This window comes from Strix uralensis, chromosome 33 (assembly GCF_047716275.1).
Source record: "Strix uralensis isolate ZFMK-TIS-50842 chromosome 33, bStrUra1, whole genome shotgun sequence".
Lineage (NCBI taxonomy): Eukaryota > Metazoa > Chordata > Aves > Strigiformes > Strigidae > Strix > Strix uralensis.
In genome coordinates this window covers 3,188,246-3,206,006 of record NC_134004.1, presented here as the reverse complement: position 1 = coordinate 3,206,006, position 17,761 = coordinate 3,188,246, and the positions used below count along the sequence as shown (strand labels likewise).

The window sequence follows — 17,761 nt, the reverse complement described above, 5'->3', positions numbered from 1 at the left end:
GCCATAGAGCCCGCCCCGACCAGCGAGTTCCGGCTCCGCGGCGCCTCTCGCCGGTCAGGGCGGCGCTTCCGGGCGGCGGCGGGGCGGGAGCTTCCGGCGGGGCGGGGGGTGCGGAGCAGCGCGGCGGGGCCGGGCGGGGGGAGGCGGTGGAGGCCGCGGCCGCCCCTGAGCCCCGCGGCGTCCCGGAGCCGGCCCGGCCCGGGCAGGCGGTACGTGAGGCCGGGGCCGCGCTGAGGGCGGCTGCGGGACCGGGGGGGCCGAGGAGCGGCCTGGGCAGGGGGGGGGATCCCGGTGGGGCCGGGGGCGCCCTGGGGGCGGCGTTCGGAGCTCTCGGGGACTGGGGGGGGCGGTTCGGCCCCGGCGGGAGCGCTCGGCGGGGCCCTGGGCCGGGGCGCGGGGGAGCCGGGGCCGGTCTGGCCGGAGGCCGCTGCTCGCGGGGCGGGGGCCGGCGAAGGGCTGCGGAGGGGGGGAGGGAGCTGCTGGGGGCGGGCGGGCGTGAAACCCCCCCGGGGCCGTGGGGGGAAGCGATGGGGAGGACGGAGCCCGGAGGGGGGGGGCGCTTTGTGCGGCCGGGCCGGGGTCGGTCTGGAGGAGGATCTCGGCGGCGGGGCCGGGTCCTGCCCCCGGGGCGTGTCCGCGCTCTCAGGGCCCGGCCTGGGCCCGGCTGAACCCCGGAGGGAAAAACCCCCCGTGGCCTGGGAGGTGCCGGGTCCCCCTGAGGATGCAGCGTCGTCAGCGCGCCCGGAGCGCCCCGGCCGTTCCCCCTCCGGTCGCTGGCGAAGGGGAGACTGTGACCGCGGGGGGAGCGGGGCACCCCCGCACGCAGCCCCGGGGGTGTGGGCGCAGGTTCCCGCTCTCGGGGGCCCGACCCCCGGCAGCGCCCGGCCCGTCCGGCTGCTCGGGCAGGGCCGGGCAGCGGTGGGGAGTCGGTAATTAAATGGGCCGAGGCTTCGCAGAGCTCTGCGGCTCGTCCCGGCCCTCAGCACCTGAGCTCGGCGGCTCTCGCCTCGCAGGAGGGGCCTGAGTCTTTTTTAATACAGTTTTAACTGATAAATGTAAAAACATACAGAAACGCGACAGCATCAGCTTCACTTTTTGTTACAATAACAACGAAGCGCCTTGTGGCGGCTTGGGGCCGGGTGTTGCGTCCGCGGTCCAGCGCGGTGCTGACGGCCGGGGTGTTTCTGAGCTGGTTTTATCCTCGTTGCCGAGACCAGCAGATAAACCCAAAGCAGTTTTTCCCATTCAGGCTTCCCTGCTGTCGATTTTTGCAGCGCTAGAGCGAGCAGAGGAGTTGTGAGAAAAATTTGGATTTGTGTCAGAAGATCTTTAAGGTGGCATTTGGGGAAACTATTTTTAGCAGGATTGCGTAACTTAAAAGCACAGACTTTACCTACTAGGCAAATGTTTCCTTCCCTGCCCACGAAGCGCTCCTGCAGTGCGGATCCTGCTGGGAACGCCGCCCGGCCCAGCTCCTCCCTGGGCCCAGCGAGGTGGGGTTGGGGCGAGCGGAGCTCTGGCCGAGGGCTGGACTTCCCGAAGCCGCCGGGAGGCAACTGCTGTGTCGGTCACTGGCTCGGTCGCGTTCAGCCTGGGGGGGGGGCTGGGATGCGCGAGGGCTCCCCGAGGCCGGGTGGGGGCTCCACAGGGACCCTTCCCATGGAAATTCAAAAGGTGAGGCAGAGGCGTTTTCCATGGGGTCGGAAGGTGTGATGCTGCTTCCCTGCTCCTGTGGCCGCGTCGGCCCCGCGTCGTGTCGGAGGCGTGCGGGGGCTCGTGCTGCAGGTGCTCGACGGTTCTGCGCGGGTGGTTCTGCTCTTCGGGAGGCTGCGGAGGCTCTTAGGAAATGCAGGTTCCTCTTCTGTGGGGCTGCAGGCCCGGGGGCCTGTGTGGGGGGAGCGAGGGGTGAAGGGCCGGGCTCAGCCTCCCACCTCAGCTTTCACCAGGCTCATCTTTCCTTCCTGGTTTTTTTTTCCCCTGTGACTAGATCTGTCCTGTCTGACCTTATGACTCCTGCGTGGCAGCGGCTCTTGGCCCTCGAAGAACGACATTTTAAACTGTAGAAGAGGAAGGGGAAAAGATGGGCCTTTGGGAGCATCTCCCTGAAAAGAGTAAACCCAGCCCAGCCCTGCCTCTTCGCTGCTTAGGGAGGAATTCTGCCACGGAAGGTAAATCGTGTTCCTCAAAACTTTCTCCATCTGTGCGCGGGGGATGAGTTTAAGTCCTTCCTCCACACACGTGGAGCCTCCAACACGGGAACAGTCAGAGTTACATCAGCGCTTTTACAGGGTTTTGCTTTAGATACGCTTTCAGTGCTGCCGCTGACTTTGGAGGCGTGTTTATCTGAAAGCTTTGGTGTTGCTCTGCTGGCAGGAGGGGTCCCTGCGTGTCCTGCCGTCCCCCGTTGCAGCCGACAGCGGCTCGTGGCTGCCCGCCCGCTCCCCCGGCACCTGTCCCGGTCGGGGATCGGGGGCTGCTGTTGGGTCTGTGCGGGTGGACACGGCTCTGGCTCTGAAGCCGTTAAAGAACCTTTCTTGTAAATTAATGTCTACGGGGAAATAGTGAGATCTTCCTTAAATTTCAGAGGTTTAAGATAAACCCTGCCAAACTGGCTCAGGAACTGCCCCTGCCTGATTCCTGTATCTCTGCTTTCACTGGATGCTCGGGAAGAAGGGCAGGCGCTGGAGTTCCCAGAGGCTCTTGGAGGAGCGAGGTGCCTGGCGGGGAAGGTGCTTTGTTAACGAAACCCCCTGATCTGGGAGGGCACCCGAGAGGCTGCAGAGCGGCTGGAGGCGATGCAGAGCGAACCTCAGAGGGCGCTGCGGGTGGAGGGGAGCGCTCGGCTGGGGACCGGCCAAGGGCTGGGGCTGCGCAGCAGAAAACAGGACACGCTCCTGACGGAGCGGGAGCCGTGCTGCTCGGCTGCGAGGCCGGGATTGTTCCCTGAGCCTGAGGAGATCCCTCCTGTCCCGCTGCTTTCGGCCGAAGGCGGGAAGCTCCTCGGTCTCACGTTGTGGTTCCACGCGGGGCGGGCGCTGAGCTCTCGGGCGCTGAGCTCTCAGTGAGGGCCCGGCTCTGCCCTGGGCTCCCGGGACTCCGCCGGTGTGAGGAGCCGGGACCTCTCGGGGTGCTGCTGGGGGGGGCAGCAGCTCCTGGGCCTCCTCCCGCCTGCCGGGTCGGCCTTTCCGTGGCCGGTACCGGAGCAGCACGTCTGCCCCAGTTTAAACGAGGTTTCCTTTGGGACAGGAATCGCTTCCGCTCGGAGCGGAGCAGGTGGGGTGGAGGGGACCGGCTGCTGGCGGAGCAGTGATGCGGGATGCTTCTCGTGTTCAGGCATTTTGCTGGCTGTGACCTACGTCTGCTGTTCCTGGGGGGGAAAAAAACCCACCCAAACATAAACTGGTTTAACTTCAGATTTAGGCTTTTCATTTTCTCGGTGTCTTGACGCTGTAAGAAACAGGCCAGAAAATAAAAGGCTTGGCAGGGCTGGGTGAAGCTGCGCTGTGCAAGTCCAGCGTGGCCCCAGCTGTTAACAAGTGGCACGTTCTGCTTATCTGAGGAGGGGAAACCCCCCCGCAGGCCCTCGTGTCCCTCTCTGCCCGATCCGCAGCCGTGAACATTCTCCGGACAAACCGCTTCTGGTGGGCGCGGGGCCCGGCCGGAGCCTGCGGCCGTGGCGGGTGAGGAACGTGCAGCCCCCCCAGAAGGCGCCTGGGGCCGGGTTCCTGCCTCAGGGCTGTCGGGGCAACGTCTTCCTCTGGTCTTGCTGCATCCGGCCGCGGCAGCCGCTGCGCCACATTCCTCCGTGATCTCGGGGGTTTGTGGGATGTGTCAGAGCTCCGAGGGCGGCCGGTGCCCCGGCAGCTGGTGGCTCGGGCGGTTCTTAATGGGAGTCACAGGACCTTGTTTAGGTCCTTTTCAGCCTCTGTCACTGAAACCCTGTCAGTGCTCGGGGCCAGTTTGGGTCCCCGCCGGGAGGCTGGACGGGCTTTTTTGGTACCCGAAGACTTGTTTCACGTGGTGGGATGTGAGCGCTGGGCCTGACGCCCGCGGGTGTTCCCGGGACTATCGGCCGGGCTTTAGTGATCCTGAAGAGCTTCCCGAGTCAGGAAGGGCCTTGCTGGGGGGCAGAGCCCCCAGCCTGGCTCTGCAGGGGTTAAGCTGTAGGAGCTCCTCAACACTTGTTTGTCCTTGCACCGGGATCTGGAAGGTGGGCAGGGCCTGGCCAGGGATGTGATTTCCTCCTATTGTACAAGGCAGAAGGGTTGTTTCACCCTCTCTCCTCTCCATCTCCTCTGTCTCTGTGTGCTTGGGCGGAAGCTCCCTGTGACCTGTGAAAGGCTTTTTAGAAAAGGGGGTTTTTAATTTTCTTTTCCTTTGCTCTCTGGACGCGCGCTAATGTCAAACAGAAGATCAACGCTGGAGAAAAAAGTCTTTATGGGAAGAGCTGTTAGATTTGTACACTCGATGCTTTTGGCTTTTAATTAGCAAGTAATGAGTAATATTTTTATGTGTTTTGCCTGTGGCCTCTTGAATCAAAATAGCATGTACTAAAACTTTGTGGATTACAGTCAGTCATTGCTGAAGTCTCTGCTCACTGGTTCAAACGCTTTGAAGAAACACCCCCACCCAAGGGAAGTTTTAGGCCTGGGGGATATCGATTATTTTGGGCGGGGGGGGGCTGCGGGGAGCACACTGAATCCATCGGTTTGGTTCCTGTTTGGAGAAGGAATGAATTAACTCCTGTCACCATTGTTCCAAAACAAGGACATTAGCTCAACGATTACGTTGAAGCGGGGGGCGACCCTTTAAAGGATTAGTAAGCGAGAACCAAGATACTAGTTAGCGTCGGGTAACTCAGTCAAACCCAACTCCTTGGTGGTGTCGTTCCCCTTGAGCCTGGAGCGCGGCTCCGCCACGGCACCGTGCGACTGTTTGAGTGTCTGATCGGTTTTTTTTGGTGGGGAGGGAGTGCTGGTGCTCCGTGGTGTCATTAGTGGGGCGGTTAATTATGCACATGCCAAGCAGCTGGTGGTGTGCATGCAGGCAGAACTGGTTTGGTGTAGCTGCTGCTCTTCACCAGTTACTCCTGACGGAGAAGCTGGAGTCGGGCAGGTGAAGCGACTCCTGGCCCGCAGACCAGCTCCCCTCTGTGCCAGCGGTTTTTAAGCTCGCGGCCGTAGGTGTCTCAAACGCACGCAGAAATTCCTGGGAAAACCACTAAACCGTGCAGGAGAGGCAGGTGCCAACAAAATGGGGAGAAGCCAAGGAAGAGGCAGAGCAAGGGCACGAATCTGGTCCTGCGGGCGCTGAGCCGCCTCCCCAGCGCCCGCCCCAGCACGAGGCTGAGCCCGGGCATCGCCCGTCCCGGCCGGACTCTGGACCCCGCTCGCCTTCGGTGCTGGCGTTTGAAATCAGACCCGCTCCGGCGAGCAGCGCGTAACGCGGGTGGGCGCGGGCTGGGATTCCCTACCAGGAAAGTCACGGTAACGATCAGAAGGGCCGGGAGGGTCTGACGCGAGCCCAGGCTCTAAATGCAGCCGCTTGGAAGGGCCGGGCCGGGTCTACGGGGCTCCACAGAGCGAGGAGAGCGCGGTGGGGAAGGCGGCTGGGCCCCGGCCCGGCTCTCAGGCGTCTGTTCTCGCCGCCTTCACGTGTCGGTGACGCGCAGCCCCGTCGCTCCCGCCCGCGCGCCTTGCTGGGCCCTCGGCCCCGGGCGGGGGAGCCGGGGGGGATGTGGCGGCCGGGCCCGTGCTGCTGGCGCTTCGTTTCCAAAGAAGTTATGGAATGTACGTTGTGCCAGCTCGTCCTTGCTGTTAAACCCTAACAAGGCCTAGCAGAGAGCTCGCAGGTCCAGATTAGGACAGAGTTTGGCTCTGAGCTCGGCCTGTGTGCCAGCAAGCGCCTGCTTCGGTTCCCGGCCAGGCCCGGCAGCGCAGGGGGGTCGCTCCGGCCGGGAACGCCCAACAGGCGCTGGGCTCGAAACTGGGTCGCTGGACAACTAGGTCAGGCAGAGGGACCATCAGCCAGTTTTGGATGATGCTGCATGTTGCATTCAGTATTGTTCTTGTTAATCTCTGGTTTCAGACCGCTCTTCCTTCCACGTGTGACCCTGGGGGCCGTTGGCAGCGTGGCTGGAGGCTGCCAGCGCCCCACGACTGCGGGTGGCTCTGGCCCGGGGCGGGGTGGCCACGCTGGATGCTCCCCTCGAGTATGTGGCTCGCAGGGGCCCAGCAGGTTTGTCACAGCTGCCAACCGCCAACCCGGCGTTCGGGTGCCGGGGGCTGGCGGGAGCCGCAGCGAGCGGCGCTGGCAGGAGGGCGGGCGAGGAAGCGCCGGGGCTTGGCAAGCTGCCCCCGGCCAGCTGGGCTGCGCTGACTGGGTCGCCACGGACCGTGGCAGCTCCGCGCGCTGGCTGTCGCTGGGCGGTGGATCCTCTCCCGTCCTACGGGAAGAGGCTTCGTGGTGTCGGGTCAGTTAGGAGCCGCTTTAGAGCTGTGAGGCGCAGATGTGGGCACAGCGTCGACGCTGATGACTCTTCCATCTCCGATCTGCTCGTCAGACCAGAGATCCGGCTGAGCAGAGCCCTCCCGCCCGCGTCCTGGCGCCAGCCTGATCCTGTCCGAGCAGCCTCCCAACCTGCTCCGGGCGACGCAGCCCAATGCCAGCCCCCGCAGAGCCCCCGCAGAGCCCCCGCGCTGCCGCCCGGGCCCGGCGGGGCCGCTCCTGCCCGTTCCCTCTCCCGCTCCGCTGCTCTCCCGCCGGCCGCCTCTTCCCTCGCCGTCACCTGGGAGCGGAGCCCGTCCTAAATGGGTGCAGACCCTGGTGCCCGGGAGCCCGTTGCTGCAAAACTTCGACTTCTTTAAGCTTCTGGGTCCCTTTTTTTCCCCCTGGAAGCTTTCCAGCAGCAACAAGGCTGCCTCGGAAACCCTGCAGCCCCCCGAGATGTTCTGTGTTTGCTCACAGCGGGGAAACGGAGACAACAAAGTGCGGCGCCCCAGAACACCCAGCGCGAGCCGGGGAGGAGATCGCTGGTGTCCTGGCGCCCACGCTGGGCTTCAACTGCCACGGAACAGCCCCTCTTGCATCCATATGTTGTTTTCTCTCCCTTTCCTCCCCTCCCCCTTGCTTTCTGGTTTTAATTCTATTTCTTTTGGCTCACAAAGCTGATGAAATTAGGAGAGATTATTAAAAACACCATTGCTGACAGAACAGGTTTCTTCCGAGCTGTCCCAGCTGCAGAGCGGCTCCGGTATCTGTTGGCAACACTTACACTGGAAATAATGAGAAAATGGTGTCTTTTTTTCCCTGAGAACCAGGCAAAGCCTGACGCTGGAGGCTTCCAGCACAGGCTAATTAAGTTTGATTTGTTTTGTTTGTTTGTTTTTAATTTTTTTGAGGGATTCTGCCTGGTGTTCTGTATTTCCACAGAAGGGATGGGCTTCCCTGGTGAACTGGCGCCAGATCCTGGCTCGGAAGAGGCTGCGTGGATCTGCTGCGGGCAGGGGGGAGGCAGCGGGGTGTCCCCCTTTGGGGCTGAACACGGGGCCCCGGGGCAGTCGCTGCCCTTCGCCCTGCCCTCGGCTTTGCTGACCGTTGCGCTCTCATTTTCCAGGCGTGTTTCTTGCCGGGTGTTCCGTAGGTAGGTGCTGGTTCCGCTCCCACGACCGCATTGTTCTCGCCGTGGTCGTTTATCGTTCGCCTTGGGCCAGGCTGGTTTGTCTCTGAGCTCCAGCCGTGCGCGGGCCGCGGCGCGTCGCTGCCTCTTTCACCTCCGCCTGGCCGGGGGCCTGCGGGGTCCTTTACCTGGGCGAAACTCCCTTCCCTCCCCGCGCTCTCGGCTGCCTCTGCGCTCTCCTTGCTTGAGTTGCTCCCGCTTGGACTCCTCAGCTCCTGGGAGCGCCCGCAGCCGCTGGGCAGGGCCGGGGGACGGCGCAGCTTTCCCAGCAGAGCTCTGCAGCGCTGGATCTCGCCCGGGTGTGCTCGTGGCCCCGCGCAGCGGCTGACCGAGGAGAGCTGGCGGGTGGCTGAGCAGGGGCGTGGAAGCACCACCCGGGTGAGTCGGGCCCCCCGTGCCGGCGGAGCGGGAGCCCCTCAGAGCCCAGAGGTGCTGCCTTGCTCCGCGGCCCGCGCCTGCAGCAGCAGCCAGGCGGAAAGCTTTGGCTCAGGCGGCGTCTCTGGGATCCAGCGGCTCGAACATATTGTGGCAAAAAGGAGGGAACATGTGAACATGTGCTCTGGGGGCTGTGGAACAAATCCACGGGCTCCCATGCAGACGGGTTTTTGTTTTTTTTTTCAAGGAGGAGGGGGAGCTTTTTTAAGCCATTAATTTTCCTTTTGTCAACAGAAAAGATTTTCTCAGCAATTCAGTTTTCCTCTGGGGGCAGGAACAGTTAGTTATCCTGCTGGAAGGCAGCACAATATTGCCACAGAAATCTTACCGGTGTGGCTGCTGCTGACGTGCACGACGGGCGGATGCGCTGTGGGTCAGGGGAGCCCCGGCCTCGCTTGCTGTGAGCCCGGGCGGAGGGTGGAGGTCAGCTCGTGCCTGACAACCGAGCGAAGCCCCTTTTTGCCCAAGATTTGGAGCAAAACTGCAACGCGTTGGGTATGTCCCGTGACAGCGTAGGGGGAGCTGACGGCGAGGCTCTGCCTTGGCTTTTAGACGTGGTATTTGCCTGTTTGTGGTGGGTTTGTGGGGAGGATGGAAGAGCAGCTCCAGTCAGGGCTGGCCCCTCCGTGGCACTCGGGGAGCTGGGGGGGATCCCTGCGGGGGGTGGGACAGGCTTGGGGCTGCCCCCGGGGCAGCTGGGGCTCTAAGCAGTCCTGGCCTTCCTCTTTCCTCTCCTCTCCTGCCCCAGGGGCCTGTTAGGAGCCTTTGTCTGGGCTGGTGGATGCTGAGGAGGCTTTGGGTTAGGGTAGGAATGTCACCGTGCTTTTGACTTGCTAATTACTGATCCTCTCTGATACCGTCGAGCCCTTGTTGCTATGTAGATCTCTCTGTGCTGGCACTCGAGGTCCCCAGGCCAGGAAGATGAGAATCTACAAAGCCAAGGCAGGAGCTGATGAGGAGGGAAGCGGAAGGGGGGAATAGTGACTTCTCCTCGCTTTTCTCTGTGTTTGGGGCTAAAGCCCAGTTCTGTGCCTGGCCTCTGGCCTGAGCGAGTCCCCTGTCCCTGCCCAGCCCCGGGGAGGTGCTGGGCTCCAGGAGCTGCCAGTGTTTGGGGGGTGGGCTCGCTCCAGTCGGGCACAGCAGTTGCCGTTCGCTGCCGCAGCGATTTCCTGGGACAGGGTTTGTCCGGGTCCTGCTCGGGCTCCGCTCCCCCGCGCTGTGTCGCGCCCGTGTCGCAGGCGGCTTCGCCCGGTGCGCGAGGGCCTCCGCGAGCCCTTCCCGGAGGGGTGTTCTGAGCTCTCTGTGCCGCGGTTCGGCCCACGGTGGATCCCTGCTCTCGCCGAGCAGCACCGCGCCAGCAGGGCTCACCCCTCTGAGCTACCGAGAGCTCCTTCGGGGCCACCCTGCAGGTTGCGGAGCCCGGGGACGGACGAGAGTATCCAGTGTCCTGCGGGGCCGGGTCTCGCAGGAGGGAGATTGGGTTGCCGGCTCCATCTCCCTCCTGCGTTTGCAGATGCTTTCAGCGCTGCTGTTTCTGCCTGGCGGTAGCAGCGGGGTGCCCCTTGCCCCGACGTGCTGGCAGAGCCCCGCGGGGGCAGCAGGGGAGCAGCTGGGCCGAGCGAGGAGAATTTCAGACTCGTGCAGGTGCTGAAATGTTTCTGGAGGGAGTTTTGATGTGGCTCCGGTTTGGCAGATGGCAAGGCTGGCTTTCAGTGCTCGTGTTTCACCCTCTGCTTGGCTCTTTCCTGAGTGGATGTGAAGACATTTCGTGTCTCGCCCAGCTGTTTTTTTGCAAGGGTGACGCTGGAATCTGGAAGCAAAAGACAAAGCCCAGTTGCTAGGGAGCGCGGTTCTGATGCAGCGGGGCCTGGTGCAGCTCCGCGTCGCTGCCCGAGCGGGAGCAGGCGCCGCGTCTCCCGAGCAGGGGCAGAGGACGGGGTGTTCGTGGGGCTGCTCACGCGTCCGGAGACACGCCAAGACACCAGGGCGTGAGCTGGCGCCCGAGCGACAGCCAAGGTCGGACTGGGCCCAGCTGCAGAGTGAAGCCCCTCTGCGGCGGGGGCTGCGTGGGGCCGCGGCTGGCCGGGAGCTGCTGTGCCGGCTCCTCCGCAGCCGTCTTTGCCCTCCCCTTGGTTTGAGCCTGACGTGAGTGTGTGGGAGGTGCTGGGCCTTGCAGTGCGAGTGGCCCGTCAAGGGCTGGGAGGGAATTTGGGTCCCTCCCCAGTGTGGGGAGCAGCATCTGTCCAAGGGCGTGGGAAGGTTCGGGCAGCCCATCCTGGTTGCTGGGAGAGCCCTTCTCCCTCCAGCCTGCAGCCCTTCATCTTATCTGACTTGCAAACGCTGACACGGAGACTTTCCCCACCCCAGCCTCTGTCAGAGGAGTCTTTTGTCTGAGCCTGCTCTGTGGAAGCCAAGAATCCATCCGCACGTGGAGCTGATTTAGTGTCCGACTTCCAGTGTCCAGCGAGTTGATTAAAGTCCCTCCCTGCTGCCCTTTGGCTTGGGGAGGGTCCCAGGGGCCGACCAGGGAGTGACTGCACTGCCCGCGGCCTCCCCGTCCGCCCGCCGCCTCCTCCCCTCCCTCGCTGCTCCAGCCGAGCCCCCGCGGTGGTTTCCCAAAAGCTTTCGGCTGAGGAGCTGGCTGCGGAGGTGCGAGGCGGCGTGTGGGCGCTCGGCGCCGCTGGCCCTGGCGGGGTGGCCGCTGGCAGGGCCCTTTCCCGCTTTGTCACTGACTTTGGTGTTGGTGGGGAGGGGGCAGGAGGAGCTGGCTCGAGCCACAGAGGAGCCGGTGACTGCTGCTGTGCCGGGGCAGGGCTCGGGGTCGGCCTCTGGCAGAGTGTGGGAAGCTGATCGGCGTTCCCTGGGAACGCGGGACGGGGCCGCGGTGCCCGAGGGGCTGCGCTCGGGGCTGCGCACCCTCCGTGCTGGGAGCAGGAGCCCCGACAGCTCTGGTGAGTCGTGGGGGGATCCTCGTCGCCGGGGCCGCTGCGGTGGTGTCCGGCTGCACCCTGGAGCATCCCTGGCACGCGTCCCACTGCTCAGCCCCGTCCTCTCCTCTACAACCTAAATAAAACCATGCAGAGAAAACAACCCGAAAAAACAAACCCAAACCAAAACCCAACAACCAGCAAGTAGAAAAATCGCAGCAGGATTAGTAATAACGTGTGTGGGAGAGGAGCGATGCCAGCGGCGCGGCGAGAGGGAGCAGCGGGTTCAGCACACGCTTGGCTGCGAGCTCCCACCCTGCCCGGGGCTACCCCAGCTGGTCACACTGGGAGGAGAGAGCGGGAACTGGGGAGCTGGGGTGCTGTGAGGGCCGGGACCTGCCCCGTCCGGACACCGCAGGGCTCCTAACTGCTGCTCCTCTTCCCTCCGCAGGGTTCTGGCGTCGGTGATGAGCAATGGGGTATGATGTAGCACGTTTTCAGGGGGATGTTGATGAAGACCTTATATGCCCCATCTGCAGCGGGGTCCTGGAGGAGCCGGTTCAGGTACGTTTCTGCTGGGCACTGACTGTGGCTACTGAAAGCCTCCGACTGCAGGTCCAGGCTTCTAGATGTCTTGGAGAGATGACGGGCGCAGCGCGTGTGTCAGGCGAGCTCGATGGATTCTTACCTTCCCTCCGAACGGTCTGAGGCAACAGCACGGGCAAGGAAACAGCACCAGGGGTAAAAGTCTGCGGCTGTGTGAGTTCTGGTGGAAATGGCCTAAAGCTCTGGGTCGGGGCATGTCCTGGGGTCAGCGAGGAGGCGGGAGGAAGGGATGAGCCTGTGCTGGGGCAGGTTTCCTGAACTCCTCCCTTCCTTACCCCCTTCTCAACCACACCAAAGCTGCAGCTGCGCACCGGGGACGGTGTCCCAGGGCAGGGACGGCAGCAGCGGTGCTTAAAATCTGTCCCTGGCTGGGCCCACGGGCTTCGCCCCGCTGCAGCGTTGTCGTAGCTGCTGCTGAGCCTGGCTGGGCCAGCCCGGAGGATGGACAGACCACAGCCCGGCACCGGCACCGCCGGGCGTTTGGTGGATCCTGCGGCTCACGCTGCAGCTTGTGCAGCGCCCGGGGAGGGAGGGGGTGCAGCTTCCCCTCCTCCCTCCGCTTCCTGCGCAGCCGAAGGGCCGTTGGACGGGGCTTCCCGCTGAGCTCCGGGGCTGGAAGGGCCTGCGGAGCCCCGTTACTCAGGGAGGGGTTAGTGGGGGCCTTTAGAGCCCCCCCTGACCCGAGGGGAGCGCTGCCGGTCCCTGCCCTCCCCAGGGGGGTCTTGCATCCTGCCCCCGGCGTCCCTCCCCGGGCCACATGCTGGGGTAGCTCAGTCCCCTCTGCAGAAATCCGGCTTCGCTTGAAATAAAACGGATTAAAATAAGACTGAGCTCATCAGAAACCCGCACACAATTATTGCAGTTTCATTGATTGGTAATGAACCACATCACAGAAGCTGCCCGAGGGGGGTCCCCGAGCGCCGGGGGCTGTGGCCCACCCCGTGCCGCTGCGCTGGGGGCGCGCGGAGCTGCCATCTGCTCTGGCTGAAATCAGGGGTGAGCGTCCTCCCGCTGCGCTCCTCTGCCCTGTCAAAGCAGCTTTGATTTTACAGTCTGTCAACACCTGAACACAACCGCAGGCCGTCGCACAAAACAGGGAGAGTTGCACCTTTCTTAAGCAGGTTTATTTAAATCTCCTTTTGAGAAAGCGATAGCACAAATTCCCTTGTTCCTGGGCCAAATTTTCTTGTTCCTGGGCTTTTCTTGGGTGCATTTAACAGCCAGTCCGTTGGATCCCAGCCCCCTGCTCCTGCCAGCACCGCAGCGAGGAGCTGCCCTCAGGCTGAGCTCGGAGCCAGGCCCAAGCCGTGGTTCAAAGGGGCAGATTTCTGAGGGCTGTTCCCTTGTTCTCCCTCCCTGTGAGCCAGGGCCGCCTCCAGCGCTCCCTCGGAGGGCTCAGCGCCGTGTCCAGCCCCGGGCTTTCAGGTGGGGACTCCCCAGGGCCCGTCTCTGTGTGCCCTGAAACTGGTGACACTGGGGTACCCCCGTCGCGAAGCTTCGCTGGGGGTGGGCACGGGCTGCAGAGGCTAAAAGGCCACAAGGGGAGCGGCGGGGCCAGCGGAAAGCCGCAGCCTCGGTGAGCGGGACTTCAGGAAAAGGCGAAGAAGAGGGGAAAAAAACCCAAAGCCTGTCCCCGCGCCGGTGCCCAGCACGTGCCGCCTTGTCTGACACCGGCTCGGGGCCGCTGTGCTGGGCCCGGTGGCTCGAGCTGCGTTTGCCACAGGGGCTGCTCCCAGGATCGGTGGCGGCTGCGGGAGGCGCTGGGGGAGCCGCTTGTAAATGAGCCTCAGCCCCGACCGGCTCTGACCTCCCCGGAGCTCCGGGCTTCTGCTCGGCGGAGGAAAGCTCCGTGCTGTCCGAAGAGCTGGCGGCTGTCCCGCTCCCCCTCCCCGATCTTAATGCTCTTTCGACCGCGGCTTGAACGCGAGAGCAGAGCCCAGCTGTGTAAATACAGTGAAGTAAATGTTCTAGTCTGCCCTGGAAAAATGGGTAAATTTAGCGTCCGGGTCCCTCTTGCCCCCTCAGCGCTCCAGGAGGCCGCGTTACCTGGGACGGAGCGGAGCAGGAGGGCGGCTCTGAGGGGTCCCGGGGGGGATGGTCTGCTGGCAGGGCCCTGGGGGGGCTGGGCCCGACTTCAAAGCAGAGATGGGCGAAGGTGGGCGCCGGCTCTCCGAGGGGAAGGTGCTGCGCGGGGCTCTGGTCTTCCCAGGCCGTGCGTTCGGTGCCTCGTTCCCCTGTGCGGGCATCGCGCCCGCTGGGGTAACGGAGGTGCCTCTTCCCTTCGCTTTCCCCCTCCCCGGGGCGGCGCGGGGCTGCCGAGCACCCCCCAGGACGAAGAGGTGCTTCGGCGCAGGGTGGGGGTAACGCGCGGCTGTTCTCTGCCCCTCGCAGGCTCCTCACTGCGAGCACGCCTTCTGCAATGCCTGCATCACCCAGTGGTTCTCCCAGCAGCAGACCTGCCCCGTGGACCGCAGCGTCGTGACGGTCGCCCACCTCCGCCCCGTCCCGCGGATCATGCGGAATATGCTCTCGAAGCTGCAGATCACTTGTGACAACGCTGTTTTCGGCTGTACGGCCGTCGTGCGACTCGACAACCTGATGTCTCACCTCAACGACTGCGAGCACAATCCCAAGCGCCCCGTGACTTGCGAGCAGGGATGCGGGTGAGGAGGCCCCGGGGGGCTCTGCCGCGGGGAAGGAGCCCGGGGTTCGGTGCCCGACACCCTGGGCGCAGAACTCGGGGGGTGGCAGGGCTTTGAGGGCCGTGGTGCTGCGGAAAGGGTCAGGAAGGATTTTTAGTCAAACCCGTTTCCTTTTAAACTCGGTTCAAAGTGCTCAGGCTCGGTGCTGGGCCTCGGCTGTCAGTTGGCTGCTGGAAACGGGGTACCGGGGCCTTTGTGAGCGCCCGGAGCTGTTCCAGCGTGAGCTCTGCGCCCTCCTGCGTGTGGCTGGTCCGGCCTCAGCACCAGTGCTCGGGGTGCTGACACCCTTCGCACTCGGGTGTTGTAAGTGTCCAGCTGGGGGGGACTGACCGGCTTGGAGACGATGGGATCTGCTTGGGTGGAGTCGGAGGCCGGGTCAGGCCCGTGGGCGGGCTAGTGCAGGGCCTGGTGCTGAGCCCTCACCGCTTCGGAGGAGGAAGATCCCCCCAACCAAATCCCTGGTGGTGGTTTGTTCCCAGAGCTCTCCCCAGGCCCTTTGGCTTGGCGGGGACACGGCGGGGAAGGGAGGTCACAGCTGTGGGAGGTCACAGCCGGGGCTTCCCGGGCCCCGAGGCCGGGTTTGTTCTGGAGCCTGTTTCCACGCTTACACCAAGTGCTCTGTGTGTAACTTTCCCTAATGTGGGGCCTCCACCTTTTTCTCCTCCGCAGCTTGGAAATGCCCAAAGATGAGCTGCCAAACCACAACTGCATCAAGCATTTGAGATCCGTGGTGCAGCAGCAGCAGACGAGAATCGCCGAGCTGGAGAAGACCTCGGCAGAGCACAAGCACCAACTGGCCGAGCAGGTGGGTCCCCACGGGCGAGGGGCTCTCGCGGGGGGGGTCTCTCCTGGGAAACTCGGCCCCAAACGCCGACAGAGCTTTGGGGACGAGGGAAGCGGCTGCTGGGGGGTTGGTCCCTGCCGCCGCCTGGGGTCCGGGCTCGGGGCGCGCGGCCGCGGCGCCGGGTCCTTGTTGCCGACGTGTCCGTGTCCCGCCTGTCGCAGAAACGGGACATCCAGCTGCTGAAGGCCTACATGCGCGCCATCCGCAGCGTCAACCCCAACCTGCAGAACCTGGAGGAGACCATCGAGTACAACGAAATCCTGGAGTAAGTGCTGGGGAGCCCTGGTCGGGGCGCGGGGGGCGCTGGGAGGCTGCGGGGGGGGTGAGGTGCCTCCCCCGGCAGAGTTCGAGAAGAAAACGCTTCCCAACAGCGAGGGGTGTTCGTGCTGGGGAGCGGCGCGGGAGCTGCTTGCGCAGCGGCTTCCGAGCATTTTTGTCCTTCGACCTGCATCCTGCCCGCCAGCAGGAAGCTGCCGGATTCCTCCCTCCTGGGGAGAAAGGCTGGAGGAAGCAGCTTCTCATCCCACCCTTTCTTCCTCGGGGGAAGGGGCCGCCAAGCCCGGCGCCGCAGCCGGGTCCCGTTGTGGGGGGAAGCGGAGGCGTCCCCGCGCAGCCTCACCCCGAGCGCGGAGCAGGCCGGAGGCAGAGCCGCTCCCCGCTTTGGGGGTGGAAGCCCCCGGAAACGCGCCGCCCTGACGTCTTTGTCCCCGTCTCTGTCCCCAGGTGGGTGAACTCCCTGCAGCCGGCGCGGGTGACGCGGTGGGGCGGGATGATCTCCACGCCGGACGCGGTGCTGCAGGCCGTCATCAAGCGCTCGCTGGTGGAGAGCGGCTGCCCCACCTCCATCATCAACGAGCTGATCGAGAACGCGCACGAGCGGAACTGGCCGCAGGGCCTGGCCACGCTGGAGACGCGCCAGATGAACCGGCGCTACTACGAGAACTATGTGGCCAAGCGCATCCCCGGCAAGCAGGCCGTGGTGGTGATGGCCTGCGAGAACCAGCACATGGGCGAGGACATGGTGCTGGAGCCGGGACTGGTGATGATATTCGCACACGGCGTGGAGGAAATCTAAGGATTCCACAGAGAAACGCCTCGTGCTGACGAGGGAGAGGAGGGGGAAGGTGCAGAGGTGGAGGCCGGGGGCAGCCGCTCAGAACTGCTGGTGCTCCCCGGCCACCGACGCGGTTTCCTCAGGGCGCTGCTCCCTCGGACCTCTCGCTGCCCGGCTGAAATGATTAAACGCCTCTGGTGAACACTGCCCGACCCCTGGCCCAGCGCCGAGCACACGCCGCAGCCCCGCCACGTCCGCCCCTTGCAGACCCGCTTCCCCCTTCGGTGTCTTTCAAGGAGAGGGGGAGCGGCCGCCCCGCGCAGACCCTGCCCGCGCCCGGCCGCGGCGCAAACCCGGGGCCCGGCTCAGCTCCGGCTGCGGCCCGACCCCGCGGCCCCCGGCGCCTCCCGCCCACCCTCCCGGGCTTCCTCTCCCTCCCTGGATGTCCCCCCCTCGCTCTCCGCCGTCTCTGCCGCCGTCTCTCCGGGCTCTGCCTCCCCATACGGCAGCGGCGGGGTCCGCTCCCCCTCCCCGGGCTGGGGAAGGGGCTTGGCGGGGGCGGGGGGAAGGCGCCCCCGGGGCTCGGCCCAGCACCCGCCGTGCGGGAGGGCTGGGGGTCGGGGTCCAGCCCCCCCCGGCGCCCCGCAGCCCCCGGGCCCCGTCCCCGTGCATGCCCCAGCCCCTCTCCCCCCCGGGAGGCAGCTCCCCGCGCTTGCCCCCCCCCAGCTCGCAGCCCCCCGGGACGCCGTCCCGCCCCGCGTGTCCGTGTGTGCCGGTGTTTGGCTCCGCTTCCCTCCGCCGCTCCCGCTCCTCTCCACACACTCGTCATCGTGGTTCTGGGGGTTTTTTTTGTACTTCTTTTGGCCTTTTCCTGTTTTTATTCCCCTCCCCTTTTTTATTTTATGTTTGAAGTACCGTGGACAGGCACCTCAGGACCTGCTTACGTTTACTTGTTGGGAACTTAATTTATTTGCACTTGTTTTGATGTTTTTTACCGAACTCTCCGCCGGCGGCTGCTCCGCTCGGTGCGGCGGGACGCGGGGGTGTGAGTGATCAATAAACAGCGTTCTGGTTGCTTTATCGGCCTCTCGGCGCCGGGGGGGTCTGCGCCCGCTCCCCAGACCCTGCCAGGGGGGACACCGGGGTGGGGGGGGTGGGGCTCAGTCCCATGTGAGAAACGGGTGGTTTGGGGGGGTTCTCCCCATTTTGGGGCCCCTCCCGTGTCGCCAAGATCCACAAAGGCCTTTTCCGGGCGCTGCCGCTGCGGCTCCCCCCGGCCCGGGACCCTCCCCGGAGGGGGACGGGCCCCGCCACGCGGCCCCGGGGGGTTTTTGCGGGTCCCGGGGGGGGTCCAGCCGCGGGGGGGTGTCCCCTGTACCCGCCTCTGCAGCCCCGCCAAGGCGCGGTCCCCCAAAAGGACACACCCCCCCCCCGCTGTTAAATGAGCGGGTACGTGGGAGGGCGGCGGGGGGAGTCCCCCCCGCCACGGGACCGTCCCCGCCAAAACGAGGAGTC

The 17,761-nt window shown here is 64.7% G+C and overlaps 1 protein-coding gene across 1 annotated transcript; it reads left to right on the top strand.

Moving 5' to 3' along the window:
- Nucleotides 1-87: 87 nt before the first annotated feature.
- On the top strand, nucleotides 88-17,326 carry RNF41 (ring finger protein 41). Its single transcript, XM_074854030.1, has 7 exons — nucleotides 88-209; nucleotides 1,988-2,168; nucleotides 11,492-11,604; nucleotides 14,038-14,309; nucleotides 15,018-15,153; nucleotides 15,354-15,457; nucleotides 15,916-17,326. Exons 3-7 carry the CDS (start codon nucleotides 11,515-11,517, stop codon nucleotides 16,265-16,267), a joined length of 954 nt encoding a protein of 317 aa, XP_074710131.1. The 5' UTR covers nucleotides 88-209; nucleotides 1,988-2,168; nucleotides 11,492-11,514; the 3' UTR covers nucleotides 16,268-17,326.
- Nucleotides 17,327-17,761: the final 435 nt, after the last annotated feature.

Coding starts and splice junctions, on each gene's coding strand:
- RNF41 (XM_074854030.1), top strand. CDS start 11,515: ATGGGGTATGATGTAGCACGTTTTCAGGGGGATGTTGATGAAGACCTT. Junction 11,605..14,037: donor TCCTGGAGGAGCCGGTTCAG/GTACGTTTCTGC, acceptor TGCCCCTCGCAG/GCTCCTCACTGCGAGCACGC. Junction 14,310..15,017: donor ACTTGCGAGCAGGGATGCGG/GTGAGGAGGCCC, acceptor TCTCCTCCGCAG/CTTGGAAATGCCCAAAGATG.